We start from the raw sequence: 21628 nt of genomic DNA, 5'->3' as shown, positions 1-21628 counted from the left end.
ACGGTAGATTAGCCAGCATAATTACCTACAATTTAAAAAAATATATATTTTCATCGTTTAGATCCTAAGCTACTTAACATTTTGCGCCTGTTAGCCATACTCGTACATTATTCAACATATCAACATAAAACAAAAACGTACGTGTGGGGTAAACCTTTAACTTTAAGTAAACAATTGTTTAAATTTACTGTTGCATATTTCTAATAGTATACAAGCGCCGAAGAGCGGAGCTCGCGCTCGAAAATGAAAAGTTAAAGGTTTACCCCACACGTACGATTTTGTTTTATGTTAATATGTTGAATAATGTACGACTACGGCTAACAGGCGCAAAATGTTAAGTAGCTTAGGATCTAAACGATGAAAATATATATTTTTTTAAATTGTAGGTAATTATGCTGGCTAATCTACCGTAATGGAATATTTTATAAATATACATAAATATACGTCCAAAAATTAAAAAAACGGTGACGTATAAAACTAGGGTGACGTATAAAACCTTACCAAAGCTGCAAAAATGAAGATAATTGAATTTTGCAAATTGCTTTTGGTTTCTGCATATTTACACTATGTGTATACCAAATTTCAAGTGTCAGCAAAACTTCAAACAAATTTGGCAAAGTTTCGAGTTTCAGATGCCTATGGATGTATAAAACCTTATAGAACAAAAAGTTTTGCTCTCCTGATTTTCGGCTTTAGCGTCATTATTGTATATATATTGAGCTATAGTTTTCAAAAGGTTTATCACTTTTTGTTTATAATTGACATTTTTACAGGAACTTTAAAAAATTGACGTTTTATACCGTTTTTTCAATCTCACGGCTTTATTATTACAAATTTCATAATCGGACCACCGCCATTTTCTAACTATTTTTATTACGAACTAAATCATGTCTAAGCATTTTTTCGTACAAAGTCATCCCGCGAAGTTATTTAACGAAAACTACTAAAAAAAATTATTCACGAGTAAATTGTTAATAACTTTTTTCCTGATATAATATTTTGTCAGCAAATTAGCCTGTTATTGTACTCATCATTTAAAGTATTTCTGTGTAGTTATTTCCGAGTTATCAAGGAAATGTCACCAACAGTAACTTTTCGGCCTCTGCCGACTGGACTAATAGAGGAAAACATGTTTTGGGTGTGTTTTTTTTATTCATCATGTAAAATTTTCCAGGAGACGATTGTTTTCAAGTGAAAATACATTAGAGGACATTTATGTACAGGATGTCCGGAAGCAAATGGGGCATACTGTAAATGTAGCTTCCTAGGGTGAAAATAAACCGAGTTAGATCAAACTACCTCTGTAGCATTTTTTTTAATTACATTATTTTAAAGATATTTCAATGTAATTTGGGAAGTGTAGTATAGTTGTTACGATGTCAATTGGAACCTGTAAATCTTAAAGCACAGGACTGTATGCATGTCTCCTGAAATTTCTTCTTATGCTTTGACCATGGTGTGTCTCGTAATTTATACTCGTATAACATTTCGGCGAGTCCGATATTAGTAAACTAGTCCGCCTGATGTAGAATTGACGGCGGCACGCTGGTCATCAAAGCAAACCTGTCTTGGTCCACTAGGTCGTAAATAATTTTTTTGTATGGTACACGGGTTCACTTAGCTTTGTCGCTTTGCCAGTGCCGTGCAGAGCATTGTTTGGCGGGGTATTTTGTTGGTATAGTACGTATTATTATTTATTAGTTGATTTATTTGTTCATATCGTAACCAGTAAAGGGTAATAGTTATTAAAATAAATGTTATATGTAATTATCTAGTAATTTAGCGTGGCTTTCTGGAGACTCTTTGAAGCGGAGGATAACGAAATAACTCCGAAAATCCCCAAATAGTGAAACAGGTTTTTGTCGAAAGTGTTGAAACAAACTCAGAGTTTAAAAACAAAGATTTATACGTAAAAAGTCAACGTATTATATTAAATATATATGAATGTTTGGAAATTGAAAATAGTGAACAATGTGATAAAACGTTAGGAAACGGATTAACGAATTAACTAAGATATCCAAAAAAGGCCAATTTATCGTGTAATTAAAGAAGGATTGATCACGGTACAAAGAGGAAACGGAAAAATATAAAATTAAAAAAAATTGACTATTTACCAGATGTAATGCGGCACACAATTTATAATACGAGTATGTATAAAGAAAATAAAGTTCCTACTTTAAACATGATTCGAGATAAATTAAGCAATTATCCTGATTATAATTTTAAACATAAAAAACTTGACAATCGTATAGTAATTATTTGGTAATATAGCTCGGAATATAGTGTATCTAGACGAGACAGGGCTAAATTTTTCTGGACGTCTATGGATTCCGTAGAACTTATGAGTTAAATGTTGTTATGCGGTTCCAATTGAGATCGTAACAACTATATAGTATTATAACATTAAATTTACAGGTGTTCACATTTGAATGGGTGTAAATAAGTATAAATTAAAAAAATATTTAGTTCAANTTAATTTTGAAAATATCTTACCCCTCCAGCAGGGTTATTATTAAATGTTATGAGGACATTCTAAAAATTCAAAATATACAGTTTAAAAATTATTCCGTCAGATGGGCCTCGGGTGGCCTACTTGATATATCGGTCGGAATTTTATGCAGGAAACTTCGAGGGCAGATAGATCTCTTAAAATAATAGGTATTTGCCTTATAAACATAGGTCTGGAACGGCCTCGTTTTAGAGATACAGGGTGTTGAAGTTGTTAAAAAATATATATTTTTTGTTTATATCTCAGAAATCTATTAACCGCTCTCAATAAAATTTGGTACAAATAATGTACGATAGTAGGCCTTGCATTTCCCAAAATATGAGCTCTAAAGGTTTAACCAGTGGTGTACAACTGGACAGGGGTCACCACTTTTTATAAAAAAAAACCTACGCCACTGTATTTTTTACGAGTTATTGTAACGGATTTATATTCTAATGCACTAAATACGTAAAAAAGGTGACTAGAATTTTTTCCCTAAGGTTCACCATTTTCAAGTTAATCATACAAATGCAATCCCCTTGTGGCAGACACTTCAAATCTAATATTACAAAACTATTTATGTTTATGCTTAAAAGTAAGTGCAATTTGTAAGCACATCAACAAAATTCTTTCCATATCACTTATGAGGTAGTGTTCCTGGTGTGTTTTAGTTTTCTCTGGAGGCATTATCTTTACAAATAAGAACAATTTAAATCAAAATAGTAATAAAAATACATTTACCAAGCAACAACAACTAAACAAGAAACTAAATTAACGTTGTGTATTTACAACAATTGTTTAAAATGCGAACCACCCACATCGATACATTTCTGACATCTTCTATTAATGGAACTAATTGAATCTAATATTATGTGATGGTTTTCTTTTAATTCATTATACCCGTCTTCTATTTATTGCATTAGTTGTGGTCTTGTATCTGTTGGAGTAGCGTAAATTTTACTTTTCAGGTAACCTCAAGCATGGAAGTCCAAGGGGTTTAGATATGGCAATCTGGCTGGCCAAGACACTGGACCTCTGCACCGTTATGGTAGACATTGGCATTTGATTTTCTACTTATCCTTCGCCTCATATAATTTTTATTAAGGTGGCCATATTCCCGGCCGAGAAATAGTGAAATTTCTGGCGTTTTTAGGTACTGAAATCTTTAAAAGTAAAACGTGTAGGACAAAAGTAAGCGCAAAAATAAAATCCTTGATGTTTTGTTTATTCATTGTTACCATTTAAATTTACTCAAATAAAATAATAACTAAAAAAAAAGCGTTTGTAAAACATGCGTTTGCTGTTATTCTAACCCCACATTTTAAGAATTATTTTCACGTACTTATAAATAAAAGTAAACAATTTTATATGTAGGACTAAGCAAGTAAATGTTATAAGAATATTTACATGTGGAATTATATATAAAAAAGTTAGTATTTTCGTAGATTTCAGTACCTAAAACCTTGATGGTTTGATCGTTTTTTGCACCTGTTTATTCGTTTTATTGCGGCGTCTTTGAAAATAACCAGATGGCATGACAACATACCTATTATCTGATAAGCTTTAGATTATTCAGTTATTAAATGTTTGAAATTATTTGTCTTTGCGGAAAACACAATTTAAAGAATATGAGGCCCTTAACCGATTTCAATAAAATTTGGTACATATAATGTATGATAGTAGTCCTTATATTCCCTGAAATATGAGCTTTAAAGATTCAACCAGTGGTGTACAATTGGACATAGGTCACCCCCTTTTTTACAAAAAAAAAAACTACGCCACTGCATTTTTTACAAGTCATTGTAACTGATTTATATTCTAAAGCACAAAATACGTAAAAAGATGACTTTAATTTTTTCCCTAAGATTCGCCATTCTCAAGTTATTCATACCAATACAATCTCCTTGTGGCAGACACTTTTAACCATAATATTACAATAATATTTGTTTATGCTTAAAAGTAAGAGCAATTTGTAAGTATATCAACAAAATTACTTACACTCCTTTCTACATCACCCGTGAGATAGTGTTCCTAGCGTGTTTTAGTTTTCATTGGAGGCCTAATACTCTTTACAAATAAGAACAATTTAAATCAAAATAATAATAAAAATATATTTACCAAGTAACAGCAACTAAACAAGAAACAATACCCGTCTTCTATTTACTGCATTAGTTGTGGTCTTGTATCTGTTGGAGTAGAGTAAATTTTACTTTTCAGATAACCTCAAACATGGAAGTCCAAGGGGTTTAGATATGGCAATCTGGCTGGCCAAGACACTGGACCTCCTGCACCATTATGGTAGACATTGGCATTTGATTTTCTACCTATCCCTCGCCTCATATAATTTTTATTAAGCCATTCTTACATCATTCTCGCAGAATGCGCAGGAGCGCCATCCATTCATATCCAGATCTCGGAAACGATAAGAGATACAAACTAGCTTAGATGGGGGCAAAGTTGAGTAATCAGGGGACCAACATTATGCCTCTATTTAATGGAACATCCTCTAATAATTCAAATAGATGGTTTTCTAGAAAGTTTAGAAATGACTGGGAATTTAGATGGGGTGGAAAGAACAAAGGTCCACCAACTTTATTGCGAATTATTCCGAGCCACACGTTCACAGAAAATTCGTTTTAGTATTATTTTGATTTAAATTGTTCTTATTTGTAAAGATAATGGGTTAGGCTTCCAGGGGAAACTAAAACGCGTAAGGAATTCTACCTCACAGGTGGTGTGGAAACGAGTGTAAAGAATTTTGTTGATGTGCTTACAAATCCCACTTACTTTTAAGCATAAACATAAATATTCTTGTAATATTATGGTTAGAAATGTCTAAACAAGGGAATTGTATTGGTATAAGTAACTTGAAAACGGCGAATCTTAGGGAAAAAATTCAAGTTACCTTTTTTACGTATTTTGTGCATTAGAATATAAATCCGTTACAATAACTTGTAAAAATGCATTGCCGTAGTTTTTTTTTATAAAAAAGGGGATGAGCCCTGCCCAGTTATACACCACTGGTTGTACCTTTAGAGCTCATATGTTAGGGAATCATAGATTATCTGTACCAAATTTTATTGAGATCGATTAATAGATTCCTAAGATATAAACAAACAATCAATTATTTTTTACAATTTCAAACCCTGTATCTCTAAAACGGGCCTGTTCCAGAGCAATGTTTATAAGGCAAACACCTTTTATCTATCTAGAGATCTATCTACCCTCGAAGTTTCCTGCATAAAATTCGGACCACCCTGTATACAGCAAATTGAAATTTCAATAAAAATATTTAACTTAGCGTTAATACTGGGAATTAAATAAAAAAGAAACCGTTTTCGAGTAAATTATCTTCAAAATTAGGGCCGTTTTTTAATGTTGCAATAATTTTGTTGCTTTGTGATTATAACAAAGACCATTTCAATTGTGGATGAAGTTGTGTGTTGTGGAAGGTGCGTTTAAAAAAGAAGCATTTTTTGTACAGGAAAGGAGAGATAAAAAAGCATAAATATAGATCCAAGAAGAATAAATAAAGCTAGAATAGAACGATGGTAACTCTCAAACATCTTGGTATACCCTTTGTGGGTCATTTTATTAGGTGCATTTTAATTACGATTTAACTAAAAATACTTTAATTGTAAAAGGATTTAGTTAAAACCAGTTTAAACGTTATCTATCATCTATGTCTCCGTTTACAAAAAAATATACCTTGAAAATAGAAATAAAATACATTTCTTTCAATTTTATTGTCATGGGCTCAAGGTGATGATAAAATTTTAAACCAATACATTTGAGAGGTAATATTTAATTAAAAACATTTGTCTACTATAAAAATAAAATGTTCGGTGTACTATATTGACCTCATTAAGTGTAATGGTCGATGGGTAGCCATTCGCAAAATAGTAAAAGTAAGCCATACCATATAGTTCTTTAAACTAAATTGCTAGTAGTGTCATATGAAATAAGCGGTCTATGATTTCTTAAACAGGTGCAAGTAAGCGGTTCATACAAAGAAACTGGCTTTACCTACCGCAACTGCTGAAAAATCGAAAACTAGCATTTCCTGAACGCACTAAAATACTTTTAAAATAACTATACATATAGGCCGACCCCCAGAAAAAGGTATTTGTGATTTACACTTTTGTTTTCAAAAACATTTTAATATTAACTCTGGCATTTTTTCTCTATCTATTACAAAGGTGTTAAGCTAATTCAAATAAATAAAAAAAAATCAACCCAACGAAGCCAAATAGTTTTTTTTTTTTGGACACCAAAAATCTAGGTAAGCAGTAGATATAAGTTCGTTAAATAATGCAGTCTTTCAAATATATGTCTTGGATTCTCAAATTTCACCTATGTTCCTAATACCCGCAACAATTCTTCAAGAGGAACTTAATTTTCACCGACCTTTCCAATATTTCCCGCGAGGCTCCGTCGCAATGAATCGTACCAGAGACACTCACAACGATGCTGTCATGCATGCGACGAGCTACTTTTCGAAAATTTCACCGATGTTTTCAAAAATCACCCGCCAAACCACCGGATGAAACGATTGCTGCCGAGAGTAATCCGTTCCCTTGGAACCCCCGAGGTCGCTGATAAACGCGAGGAGCGCCAACATTTTTCACCGCCCTTTTCAAAATACGGCGAAAATAAAAATATTCTAGAGACTTCAAACTCACACGCCTAAAGGGCCTTAAGGTCGGTATTAACTAAAATCATTTTCAGTCCTTCAACCATTCCACTCACAGACGGCCGTAATCGCAGAGGACGAGCTCCAAAATTTCTGGAATTAAACTGGATCATACATCAGGCCGCCTAGCGAAATCCACTCAGCCAGTGTACGAACGTCAACTCAGGTTTCCCGCAGTTTAATAACCAGAGCGCGGATGCCTGGCCAGAGTATGTACTCGATCCGAATCTCAAATAGTATAAGTAACTATGGCATTGCATACTTCTAAGCAAATCTATACACTTGAATTTTTTAAGAAACCGCATTTCGCGTTATAATTCTCCTAAAATTTACCAAACCGAGCTGCTTTCATGCTGCCAGTCATATAGAGATCTTACGCTGCAATTCATACAAAATTTCTAAAGCTTACCGTACCGGCACTCTAAGGAGGCCGTACATTATAAACTCAAGTAATTTTAGTCAATGCAAATAGACAGTGATTTTCAGACACTAGCGTAACAAATCCGCCATGCCAGTGATAAACAAGCATATACAGGGTTTAGTTGAAAACCCGTTACACAAAACATTTAAATCATACAACTTTTTATTAAAATAAAGTGCACGTGCACAAAGTACGTCTTAGGACAACCAAAACAATTAGAACGTGGAACATCGACCCAAAGCACACAACAAAGGCTCGACATATTTGGGAACCCCATCATCGACAAGCAGGCGACTAATATTTCCGCACCTCAAGTGGAAATGGAATCAGACAAAAACGCTCCATCTGGACCCATTATGAGGGTTTACGACAATCTCAATATGCTCAGGGAAGACGATGGTAGGTCAACTCCACCGCAAACTAGTCAGATCAATCAAAATGCATAACTAAACCGACCTATCCAAATCCGCGATCTGGCGCCCAACGTGGGGCCCTGACGTGGAATACACCTTCGACCTACCAAAATCCACGACATTATAATTCAGTGCTAGTTGGGTTATGTAGCCCATAGAGTAGTTGTTTCCCGCATTATAAACAGTTGGGAATCTTGTCTTTGAGGTTAGATATCTTCCGCATACCTAAATTTTTGGTATCAAAATACATTGTTTGACATCATTTGATAGAATTTTTTTAGGAATAAATGTTTTGAATTTATACGACCTTAATACCTTTATAATAGAATAAAAATTTATATTTTGTGTTACACAAGGAATTTAAGTTTAAGATGTAGTTTAAAAAAAATCATATTTTTATTAGTGTCGGATTTCCCCTTGCAGTGAACGATTTTTGTTCTGTAATGTGCATCTAAAAATTGAAGAAAAAGTTTTATACAAGGTGGTCATCCCTTAAAGCCAGACCACATATATCACGCGCTAAGAGAAAATAAAACGATCTTAAGCTTAAATCCTCTCCGTGATTTCTAGGTTTTGGCCTTTTAAAAAATCCTACTCGAACAAGCTAAAAAGTATATTGTAATGTTCAAATATTAGTAAATATTACCTAGACCCTTCTAGGGACTAAATTCTATATCCGATAAAAAATGCAACATTTCGAAAACCGTAACAACTCGCTAGTTAATCGAGAGTACCGTGACAATGTTGCATTTTTTTTTGAGCTGACTAAGAGTAACGCCTTTAGACTAATGGGCATGAACAGCAAAACTAACCTAGGAAAAAATCTATGTTCAAAAAGCTATATCGATTGTCTAATTTCATTTAATCAACTTTACTTACATTGGTGTACCTGTACTGAGTGCGCCATATTTATAAAAACGAGTTACTTTATATCTCAAACTTTTGCATAATCTTATTTAAAAAAAAATATACTATAATTATATGAAACTTTCTTAACGGTTATAAACTATGTATTTATTTTTAATAATTTTTTTTTAAGCGTGGTACTGAAACCAAAAAAACAGAAATAAAAAATATACAGGGTGTTTTAAAAATTAAAACGTGTTCATATAAGGGGTGCGGTTTAATTTTTCTTATACCCTGTATCAGTCCTCTAAATTTTAGTACAAAACTATAATTGAACAATAAAGTTGACGGTCAAAATGTTTTTTTCTGCAATTTTGATATTAAAGTATGATGAGAATACATAAAAAAGTCAATTATTTCATACTGGATGTTACGAAAAATAGATCAAGCCATTAACCACAGATTCTTTGAGCGAAAATAATAGGATCTCCGTTATACTATTTTTCATTTAGATCTTTCAAGATATAGAGTGTAGAAACTGTATTTTTTTTTTAACTGAAATTTTGCACATACCTTACGCCAGCACATTTTTTGTGTAATTTTGGTCAAAAAAATAATTGCTCTTCCTGTAGTAGGTATATTTTTCCTGTGCATGCTTATAGTTTAAGGATCTTGATTTTTTTTACCAAAAATGTCTTTATTTTCTTTTTTTCACTGTTGCAAAATTTTAATTTTGGGTTTGGCTTATGAGAGTTTGTAACTTTTTTAGATATTGTTTCAATTGTTGTTGATGTTTGAAACTATTTTAAAATATTTATAATAAATTTAAATTTTTTAAATTGGATTAAGTAAATTAGAACATTGAACTACAACCTTACTAAAATAAAGTCAATTTGTCGATATACACTTTTTTTAATGTGAAGTCCTAACAAATAAAACCTAGCAATATATTTAAATCATAAGCCTGTGCAAGAAAAAGTTGGGGGAGGCCAATGGGTACTACGACCACCCTTTTCTCCGTTCACGCAACAATTTTTTTTGACCAAAATTACACAAAAGATGTGTCGACAGAAGGTAAAGGTCTGTGCAAAATATCAACTTAATATCTTAAAAAACAACAGAGTTGTTAATATTGTAATATGCAATTGTGTCCTAGTTTTTTTTTTTAAGTTGTGGGTTAAATAAATAAAAACTCATTTCATAGCAAAATTTGCCGATGTATTGTCTATCATTGATGTAACTTTAAGTAGAGATCCCTTTTCAGGGTTAACCCTCAAAGGTCACACTTAGGGTGGGACACCTTAAAGGTCACACTAGTGCGAATTGGGATTTTGCCCACTTTGAAACTTTAGGTCTTCTTTATTTGCCAACGAAACTAGCGTAATCAAGACTGGGGTAAAATTTTCCGAGAAATCGAGTGATGTAATTAGTTTTGAAAAAAATTAATTTGTTAAATAAAAAATGTGAAAGAAAAAAACCATTTTTCAAAAAATGACTTTTAACTTCTTATTTTTTTATATAAATAATGGTTAGAGGAAAAGTAAAGAAAGTATTTTCGAGTTGAGAGGCTATATTTTTAAGAAAAAAATATCCCATATTGATAAAGTGACATCCATTTTTCCCGGTATCTGGAATATAGTAAGTTGTGATTTTTGGCTACTTTTCTGTAAATTGATGTTTATTTTGCACTCTTTTGTATAAAAATATTAATTTAAACAATATTATCCATAAATATTGACAAATTCATGTTACAATATTAATTAAACTGGTAATGAAAAAAAAATGTTTGAAAAATTACTAACAAAACTAAATAAATGTTCTAGTCTATTCGACACGTAAAACGAGGTAAACGAACGAAATTTGCATTTCAATTCACTTTACTTCTAGATTATATGATATATGAATTCACCCACACTTTTATCCACACTAAAGTCACACTAGTGCGAATTCGCACCGATCGGACTTTTCAGACTCTCTAGTTTGAGCGACAATAACAGACTGAGGCCAGCTGTGGTACGGCTCGACTATTTGGGCTATAGAAGGAATTATCGTGGTGGGGGAACCCTCCGAATCTGAGAAATGCCAGCTGTTAAAAAAAACGGTGGTGCGAATTCGCACTAGTGTGACCTTTGAGGGTTAATAGTACGTGTTCCCTAAAACACTAATCTGAAATATATATTTTTAATCAAATAAATAGTCCACTTTCTTTTTACTTTTTTTTGTATGATATATTAAATATTACCTAATATTGGTATGAGGACAGGCATAGTTTTTATTAAAAGATATTTGTTAATATGTTTTTAAAGCACTGTATTTAGTATGTAAATATTAACTGAACTTTGACATTGACCAAATTTAAAAGGACCATACTACGGTCACTTTACATATTCCAACGAAGTAAACAATTGCAGGCAGCCACGGCGTGTTCATAAAAGTGTTCAAGGACGCATTTAGGAAAGTTAAAACAGCTGCTATTAAAAAGATATAAAATCCTGAACAGAGGACTATATGTTTTTCTTCCTTTTTTTATTCAGCCCTTTATTAGATTAATCAGAGCTAGTAGCTAACATATACAAAGGCAACAAAATTTAACCGCGAATGATAAGCACGAAATGAAAACTATTACAGTTGTGAAGTACCGTTCTGTTTGCAAGCGAATTATTATTGGCGGAGAACCTCTGTGGCTAACGGCTTTATTTTCTTTTTTGTGGCACCCTGTATGTATTTATAAATTAAAATATTTCACGTCGCAAGTCTGCGTACAAGAAATTTGAAATTTTTGATGTGTTTAACATCTTGTTTTCTCTAACTTACAAAAAGTTATCGTCGTTTGCAAGCAGACCTGAGATTTGAAAAATGATTTTGTTTAACCTGACAACAATAAATTATTTATCTCGTTCATATTCTGATTATATTTGACTTTTTGAACATTTATTATGATGCAACCAAAATGAGTCGAGAACATGCGGAAAATGCCTACCTGTCTCACCTTCCGGCCCTTCGTCTTCCTGCGCCTCCGACATCTCCGCCAGCTCGTTCAACCTCTGCACGTCGGCAGCGAAATTCTCCTGATTTATCTCCTCTTCCCTCAGGGTGCTCAGCACCGCCTGGTGGAACTCGAGCAGATCGTCGCCTGTAAAAAAACGCATTAGCAGCAAAATCACAACTAATATTGTCTTTTCTAATGCTAATTTAATTAAATTTTATGTAACTAACCCGACGCTCATTTTTCACAATACCTTGGATTCTTTTTTTATCGCAACCCGCCATACACAAGTATGTATGGTGTGTTGCAAACTTTCATAATAATCATACACTTTTCGCCAACCCAGTATACGAGTGTATAGTGGGTTGCAGGCCCCACTCGAACTAACCATATTTCACGATAGAATTCTTTCTTACCTATGAGGCGCTGGACGAAATGAGCCGGCACGAGACCCCTTCGACCGTCCAGCAGCTCCGCATCCAAGTATCCACCAGGACCCACGGGTTCACCCCACACCAGCAGATAATCCCCGGCCTGAATGCTTAGCTCTTCTTCTGCGTCTGGCTCTGGATCATACGAAAATCTGAAAAAAAATTGTTTTATTGAGTTTTTAAGTGAACGAATTTATACCAGGTGCGAGGACATTCGGCGTATCCCCTTTCAAAGGCGACGTTGCATTAAAACAACGGTGGCTAACCTCCGTTGCACTTCGGAAGCGTTCGGAACATGACGGAATTCTACTTAAAAAACGTTGACGGTTTAATTTTGTTTTTATTTTATTTATTTTGGATTAATTTAATATTTATGTCTGGCACCGAGTTGGTGAAGCTTTAAAAAAGAGTGTATATGTCGTTTGTGGTGTATCCCTGTATGTATATGGGGCATTCCATGCCAAATCGACCACTTTTAACCCTGACCGCTTTCGATTTAACTGAAATTTTTTTTTATTGTTTTCTACTCTATTGAAAACCTGAAATTTTTTCAAGCTTTCCCCCCCAACTCAAAAAATTTTATGAATTTTTTTAAAAAAATATCTTTTTAAACAACCAAAAATTTTTCAAATATTGTTATCGGGAGGTTTTTTCCAAAATTTTTATTTTTAAATGTACTTTTTGAAAAAAAATTGATCAAAATTATCTGGACCTATCTTCAGTTTTTTTTTAAATTTTCGAAAAAAAAAACGAAAATTTCTCGATTATTACCATTTTTGAAATTTTTTTTTTTACTTATAAGAAACTGACATTTTTTAAAAATTCTCAAATTTTTTCAGTGGTATTTTTTTCGTTTTCTATTTTTTTTATTGATTGAATTTTTTTTTCAAATTTAGCTTTTCTCACATTATTGGAAGAACAGTTATTTGTTTCGGAATTAATAGGGGCATTATAAATACATATGTCGCTAGTTGTCATTTCTCAAGAGAAAAAGATATCTTTAAACACTAATTACGATCGTTCTTATTCTATGCAGCGATTGATGACAATTTCAACGAGTCAAAAGAGGATAGTTTCAAAATGATTTATTTGAGTTCAAATTACGTCTTTTTTAAAACCCACTGTTCGTCCAAAAATTAACCAAATAACAACTTTTTTGTCATTTTCTTTGTTTTTGGATGGTTTTCGAAAAAAATATACAAAAAAATATCCAAAACGATTTTCTATTTTTTTAACTTTTTCAAAAAGAATCGAAATTCTTTCACGTTTCAATTATTTCTTTCATATATATTTTTTCAATTTTGGAATTCTACATATATACATTTTCAAAAATTTTCAAAATGGTATGTGAAATAAGCTAAATTTGAAATTATTTTTTTTCAATCAATAAAAAAATATTGAAAACGAAAAAACACCACTGAAAAAATTTGAGGATTTATAAAAAATGTCAGTTTTTAAAAAGAAAAAAAAAAAAATCAAAACCGGTAATCATCGAGAAATTTTCGTTTTTTTCAACAATTGAAAAAAAAACAGTGAAGATAGGTCCAGATAATTTTGATCTATTTTTTTCAAAAAGTACATTTATAAAACAAAAATTAAAAAAAAACGTCCCGATAACTCAATTTTTGAAATAATTATGGTAATTTAAAGAGAAGCTACTTTTTTCAAAAATTCATATTTTTTTGAGTTGGGTAAAAAAATTTGAAAAAATTCTCAGGTTTTCAATGGGGTAGAAAACAATAAAATAGTTTCAGGGTTAAAAGTGGTCGATTTGGCATGGAATGCCCCAATTTTATATGTGCAAATTTTTTTTTTTCCTAAACAAGTGGTAGATAAATTATAAATTATTATTTTCCACATAATTAGATTTTCTTTGTTGTTTTTCCTATTTAAATTTTAATTTTTAATTTTTCAAATTTTATAATGCCATAACTTGAAAAATAACAAACATGGCTTTCTGTATCTATCAAATGATTAGGAAAAAAAAAATATGAGCAAACCCTTTTCCAGACCTTAAAGCCGACCACCCCTAATTTCATCTTTCAATCCGATTTTTTTTTGTCATAAAAGTTCTTTTTGTAGAATTAGAAATCATCCTTTAAAAAATGGAGCGGGTTCATCACTTTATTATCGAAGTACAAATTTTTTTCAATTTAAGAACAACTGAGAATCTCCATTGAACGTATAGAGGAAGGCGATACTTTTAAAGGCAAATAATAATAATATATGTATAATATATCGGGTGTCATAAAATTCACGCCATATTTAAATTTTGCGCCATTTGTGCGGTAAAGTGTTGCCAACGAAAAAAAAGACAGCATGACAGCTGACAGCTGACAATTCAGCACTACATCAAAGAACAACGTGTTTCCATTGTTTAGCAATATTTTTAAAATAATGAATATTTCGCAGTTATCGTACAAAATAGTGATTTAACTTCATTAAGCGTGAAAAAATTAATTGAAAAATTCAGGGAAACTAGATCAATTAATGATCTTAATACCCTGGCCGTCCTTCAACAAGTCGCTCAATCAATACTAAACACCGAATCAAACCGTGAGAGTGTTGCTGAGAGTCATGGTCAAAAATTGGACATTTCGAGAAGCTCTCTATAGCGGATTCTCACGAAAGATTTGCATCTTCATGTTTACAAAGTTCAGTTAACTCAAGAACTGAAGCCTACTGACCACGCAGAGGGAAGAGAGTTCGTTGAATGGATTATGGAACAACAAGTGGATGCTGATTTTTCGAACAAAATCATCTTCAGAGATGAGGCGTTTTTTCATCTTGATGACTTTTTTAATCGACAAAGTTATCTTATTTGGAGTTCAGAAAAATCGTTGAGAAACAAATGCATTCACAACGTGACACTGTTTGGTGCGGATTTTCAGTTGGAGGCATCAGTGGGCCGAAATTGTGGCTGGTAGGATAATAATAGTTACTGGTACTCGTTACCGGGACTGATAATCCAGTATTTTGTGCCTAAATTACAAGATATGATCGTAGACGACATGTGGTTTCAACAAAACACGCCATACAGCCTGAGAAGCAATTCAATTACTGCACAAGTCATTTACTGGTCGTGTAATTTCCCGTTTTGGTGATCAGAATTTCCCGCCCAGATCATGGGATTTAACGCTGTTGGATTTTTTCCTCTGGGAAGTTTAAAGTTTATACCAACAAGCTTAAACCACCCTTGGGGGAGGAAATGAGCGCTGTATCAACGAAATTTAATCGTATTTATGCAAAACAATCATGGAAAATTTCGACAAAAGAGTGCGTATGTGTTTTCTATCAAAATTACTTCTTGCGTGAATTTTGGGACCCTCATTATTTGAATGATATTGAAGAGTTTGAAACTTTCATGCTGAATAATTTCGGTAAAACAATAATTTTGTTTAAAATGATACTTTATAAACGCACTACATAGAATCGATATCATTTATTTGCACACACACTAATGATAGCGGATATCTGAAACACATTACAATGTAAAATAGACATTATCCGCTTACATGCCAGATAAGGAATTCAATATTTCACTAAAACAGAATGTTTTTTCTAATATAATGTCGAATTTGGCAATACTGATAAAGGCAAAGTATTTATGATACTAGTATTAAAAAATAATTATAATGTTTTTTATTTTTTACTTACTTAACAGTTGCTACTTGAATTCTCACCTTGCTATGTAGACGGAGCACCTGCCTTTCCCGGGGATGTCCAGCATGTCCACCTGACCCTCGCTGGAGACGGGATTGTGCCCATTCAAGTAATTCCTATCGGTACCACCGTGCAAGCCGCTCCAGTCCGAGTCCATGCCGTCGGTAAGCATCCTGGGTCTTAGATCCGTTATGCCAGACATGGTAGTGCCGCCCCATGGGGGCGGATGGGGAGTTACCGGGGTGGCCACCCGTCGAGTACCTTAAAGAGACGAGAAAACGTATAGAAGCGGAAGTTGTCCAATATATTTAAAACAGGAAGAGTACGTTTGAACTACCACAGTCCATCTTCAGTAGTCAACATGTTGCGTTAGATCAAATGAAGCGCTATACGACGGAAGAGCGAATGAAGATTGTAAAAATTAATTCCGGAGAGTGTGTAGCTGAGACTGTGCGCAATTACGTGGAATTTTCGACAGAAAGAACGCCCCGAATAAACAACTGTAAGAAGTTGCCAAACAGGTTCGGTCCAAAGTTTCTTGTCCTCAAATGAATACCATTCCTGAATTAAAGGCAGAAATTTGGAGAGTTTACAAAGAAATTCAGCCGCAGGTAGACAAAAGCGCGATACAGAATTTTCTTAAAATAAATCGAGTATGCCAAATGGCAATGTTTACCCTTTAAAAACATGTAAAAACTTTGCCCACTTTTTAATTAATACATTTTTTTCCCTCATATGAAATCCTGCGTTTCTTTCGGTACATCCTTTATAAGGATCTTTTTCGCATCCTTGAAGTTGTCGCATAAAGAGAGCTATTACTGAATTTATCGATGATTTATTTTTAACATCGGTTCAAACATTATTCTATGGACAGAGGGGGAATGCCGCGAAGGAGAGAAAGGAAGACGCCAGGAGAGGCAGAGTGGAGCTGGTTTATTTGAATTTAAAATTAAGAGACAAACGTCTCTAGGTTTTAATCAATGAAAGGTGAATCTCTAATGAATTTTCCTTCATCTGCAGTCGAATCACGTAGATTACATCCATGTCAGGAAAGGGAATCAGTAATATAAGGTTGTGTTATTACCAATGGCGAATGGAAAAATGGTAAAACTCAAAATAATTTCATCGAAATCATATAGGCACAAATTTAGAGATTGTCTTACCTACCAAATTTGTTTTTATTTAACAATTAGCGTGTTTTATACAACATTATGCAAATTATTTCATTAACCGTCCCAGGATTGTACAGGAAATTAACTACATTTGCAGGAAATTGGGACATTTGGAATTGTTTTACAAAGTAATTCCTTGTAAAATAGGATATTTCCAGTACTAATCATCAGATTTATCAGGACTTATACAGAGTGTTAATGAACTTGTCATATATTTTTGCCACATATCCATTATGTCAAAATGAGGTAAATACTCGGATTTGTGTTTAATAAAATGTAATTTTAAAATCTGGAGTAACTCAACATTGCAAGGAGCCACCTTTTGCGAACTGCGGATTTTCATAGAAGATGTTCGGTGTATCCACCATTTGCTTGCACACAAGCTTCAGCGCGACGTATCCAATTCGCTCGCACGCGTTGCAACATTGCCACGTCCTCTCGAATCGATGTCGCAGTTTGGTCGAATGTCGCAGTTTGGTCGATGTCACGAACTTCCGTGGAATACACAAACTTTTCACATATCCCCACAAAAAGGAGTCTATAGGGGTGAGGTCCGGGGTCCGGAGGGACCATCTAACTAGGCTGCCGCAGCCTATCCAGCGATCGGAAAAAGTAATGTTTAGAAAGTCGTGCACTCTCCGAAAAAAGTGTGCGAAATATTTACTTGTGTGCGATATTTCTGGTGCTACGATGCGGATATTCTTCGACGAAATCTAAAATCATTTCCTCGATATTTAAGGTCCTTATGGTCACCCTGGGCCACCGTCACGACCTCGACGCGGTTGTACTTCACTGGTGTCCAACAAATGTTCGTGGTGCGGGAGCACGTCGTTAAGGACATCTTGCACGGTACACTTGACAAGCTCTATGGGCATTTTCGTTTGCTTCGCCATAAATTATGAACATATAATATTCGCGATTGCTAAATAAATGTGTCATTTCCAAAAGAAAACTTGAAAATACGGCTATTAAATGTATTCTAGAAAAACAGCACAGCAATCACTACAACAATGTACTACAAACTGACTTTCGAATACAGTTCGGCTTCATAAGAAACCTACAAACTCGTAAAAAGTGTTACAGAATTTTTTGTAAGTACTCTCCGCTATAAAACACATGTATTTCAGCAGTTCCAAAACAGTTTTAAACACATTCTTAATTAGCTTTTTTGGCAATGACCTTAAACTTCCGATACAAGTTTGTGACAACAGTTGACTCAGTTTTTGCTCCTTTTTCACCCATTTAAATTTTTGACATAAGTTCAACACCCTGTATATGTAATATTATGTTGTTCTTATATGTCTGTATTTCGAACAGTTTTGTTTGTTCGTTTTATACAACGCATTTCAGCAATGATTGTAAAATTTTGATGTAACAAAGTGACAGTTTATATCACCCCTTTTATTGTAATTTGCTCGCTTTCGACTACACTGATTATTGTTAACAGATTTGCTTCGAACACTCACAAACGAATCCATTTTAAAAACTACTGGGATAACTAAATTGTGAAGATAATAACGCGTTTTACCTCTTGCACGCATATGACACGAAAGGAAACGCCTAAGCTGGAAACTGGTACTTCGAGAAATTAAACAATACAGTGCTTGCCGTCTCTTTTGGGCGTTTACAACAAATTCAAGTGAATATATTATCAGAACATTATGAGAAATGAATGAATAAAAATTACACTCACCAAGATCTACATCGTCTATCGGCTTCAGTTTGATACTCATCGGGCCTCCGGTCAGGGGCAAACTGTTAAACTGGGAACTCAGGGGGTTCGAGAAAGTGACGTTGTTGTTACTGAAAGTGGTGGTGACGGGATTGATGGGGTTGCTGTACGGCAAACTGTACTGGTTCAGGGTGCTGGTGACGGGGTTGCTGAACGTGGGATTGTTGAAGGAGGTCTGTTGGAGGGCCGAGGGGTTGGACGACAGGGGGTTGACGAACGTGGTGTTGGGTATCGAACTCTGAGTGTAGCTGGTCGGGGGGACCATGGAGGATGTACCCAGGCTCGATGGTAAGGTGCCCATGACTCCGCCGCCCATGGAGGTAAGGTTTTGGGCCAAGGAAGTACCTGGAAGCCAAAAATCAAGAGGTAGGAACGTGACAAGTTGGTTTTTTCTTCCTAAAAATATTTGTATCCAAAATTATCGCAAGTGCATGGTGTTAATTGTGTGCATAAAACTTAAGGAATAAATCTTTTATAGATTTCATGTTAAAATTTGAAAAAAAAGTTTTTTTTATGACATGCTGCAAATACCTATTATATTATGTTTAATTTAATGGATATGGGGCAAAATTTTCAAAACACATTTTTGAACAAATTTAGGAGTTCAAATGGCCTTTAAAAATTTAGAAATTTAGAAAATACGTGCATTATTTTAACAAACTGTGACACGAAAACAGAGACATTACGGGCCTACAGGATATGTTTACATGAATTTTTTTGTCTTAAAATCAAGATTTATTCCTCACAGATTGCGCACATAATTAACAACCTGTATATTAAATATAGGGTGTCTCAATATTACTGCTACGCGGATCTAATGAAGATTCTTGAATCTAGAGTATGTTAAAGTTAGCAAATGTTTTAGTTTTTTGTAAGTAACTTAGATAAGCTTTATTTTAAATTTAAATCGATTTAAATAAATTATGCAATTTTTTTTTTCATGTTTCAGATTAGTTTTTATATTTGGTACTTTTTACATTTTTTCCTCTTTTTTCTGTGTTTTCTAATACTTTCAGCTGAATTAATTATTTTATTAATTATTATCAATGCATTTCTGTTACAACTCTGATTTAATTGTCATTAAAAATGTGATACATTTCATAAAAAACAAAATAATTTTTTCCAGAAACCTGCAATTAAATGTCCCTTCATAAAAATTACTGGTAATTATCAAATTTTTTCTTCAGTCAAAAATATACAAAATAAGTTTATTAATATCAAATTTCTACACTGTAAAAAAATTTCACTCAAATTTCACTCAATTTTACTCAATAATGTATCAACTTCTGTCCACACCCCATTGAGTGAAATTTTCACTCTATTAGTGTGAGTACAACTGAGTGAAACTATTGCCTCAGAAATGAGTGAGTTTTACTGAAATTCGGTACTGCTAACTATCAATTGAGTGACTTGACAATTCTGAGTATATAAAACCAATTTAGAGTTGACTTTTTCTCTAATATGATTTAAATTGAACAATTATTGAGTCATTTTTTACTCAGACTTGGTTTCTAATTAACTAAATATTGAGTGCCAAAAATAAATCACTCATAAATGATTAATTAGGATATAAAGTGTTGAAATTAATTAGCCGCTATACAGCGAATGATGAACTTTCAAATTAGGAGAGATACTGTAAAAATAATGTCTCAAATCTACATTTTCTTTTTCTTTTTTTTTGTAGTATTATATTAACCCTTGAAGTTAAGACATGAAAATCGGTATTTTGTAATAACTTTTTGTAATTTATTAAATTTGTATAATTTTTGGGTAAAAGCCATGTTATTTGAAATTAGGTCTACTAAAAATAGAATTATGAGTCACACCCCTGTACGGAATATCGAGACACCCTATATTAATGAGTCCAAATTAAGACGGAGCCAATTTTCACTTACCCAGTACGCTGCTCTGTCCCAAGGTGGTGCCCATACCCACCCCGTGTCCCAGACTGTTCATGGTGGCGCCCATCAAACTGGACTTGTTGGTGTAGTGGTGACCCAGGCTGTTGTACTGCGTAGAACTGGGATTGTAACTGCTCACCCCCACCGGATTGGAAGGCAGGTAGCCGCAGGAGATGCTGGTGGTGCCCGTCTGGTAGGAGTTGTGTCCCACCATGGTGTTGGTGGGGTAGATGCTGGGCGTCGTGTGGGACATGGTTATGGGGGAAATCGGGGGGCTGCACTCGCCCAGAGCGTGCGAGCTGACGCTCGTGGCCAGGCCGGCTCCTAGAAGAGAACCGGACAGTGTCGTATACAGGGTGTTTTACGATTACTCATAAAAAAACAGTATTCACAACAAAATAGCGTGTCTTACTTTATTTTAAAGGTGTTAGGTTAATTCAAATAAATTCGAAATATTGTAAAATATTAAACTTTTTTAAATATAATTTTATTCTATTAATATTTTTTATATTTTTTTTTATAAGAAACCCACTTGAAAAATCAATCTTCAAAATGCAGAAATAGTTAATATCTAACTATCGTGGCTACATTTAAGTATTGATCTTTGCTAAAAGTGAATTAGGTGCTCTAGGTAGGTCGAAATATGGTTCGTTTCCGAGATACAGTGTTTAAATTTTAATTTCTTATTTATTTTTATTATTTCAAAGAATTTCAAAGATATTGATACTAGAAATTTGAGGTTATATTTTATTTAGAAATATTTACATTTATAGAAATTAGAAGTACACAACTTGCAATAAAATATGTTTTATTTTACGAAAAAAACTGAAGAGACCAATTTCATTCAGAATTAAAATAAAATATTAAAACGGGAAAAAGTCA

The 21628-nt window shown here is 33.6% G+C and overlaps 2 protein-coding genes across 2 annotated transcripts in view; one reads left to right on the top strand and one right to left on the bottom strand.

Annotated features, from left to right (window-relative positions):
- LOC108904894 (retinaldehyde-binding protein 1-like) overlaps positions 1–21628 on the top strand; it is a 121733-nt gene that overhangs the window by 20844 nt on the left and 79261 nt on the right. The window lies entirely within an intron of this gene.
- Positions 1–21628, bottom strand: part of LOC108904895 — a 79806-nt gene that overhangs the window by 40167 nt on the left and 18011 nt on the right. The window contains exons 3-7 of the mRNA XM_023454403.1: positions 20741–21070; positions 18807–19190; positions 15962–16202; positions 12264–12430; positions 11842–11994 (exon numbers count right to left, since the gene is read on the bottom strand). Of these exons, the coding sequence (XP_023310171.1) occupies positions 11842–11994; positions 12264–12430; positions 15962–16202; positions 18807–19190; positions 20741–21070 (1275 nt within the window). The remainder of the gene's footprint in view (positions 1–11841; positions 11995–12263; positions 12431–15961; positions 16203–18806; positions 19191–20740; positions 21071–21628) is intronic.

The sequence above is a fragment of the Anoplophora glabripennis genome, unplaced genomic scaffold, assembly GCF_000390285.2.
Source record: "Anoplophora glabripennis isolate ALB-LARVAE unplaced genomic scaffold, Agla_2.0 scaffold197, whole genome shotgun sequence".
Taxonomy (NCBI): Eukaryota; Metazoa; Arthropoda; class Insecta; order Coleoptera; family Cerambycidae; genus Anoplophora; species Anoplophora glabripennis.
The sequence above is the reverse complement of the archived record's forward strand: the minus strand, read 5'-3'. Positions and strand labels throughout refer to the sequence as shown.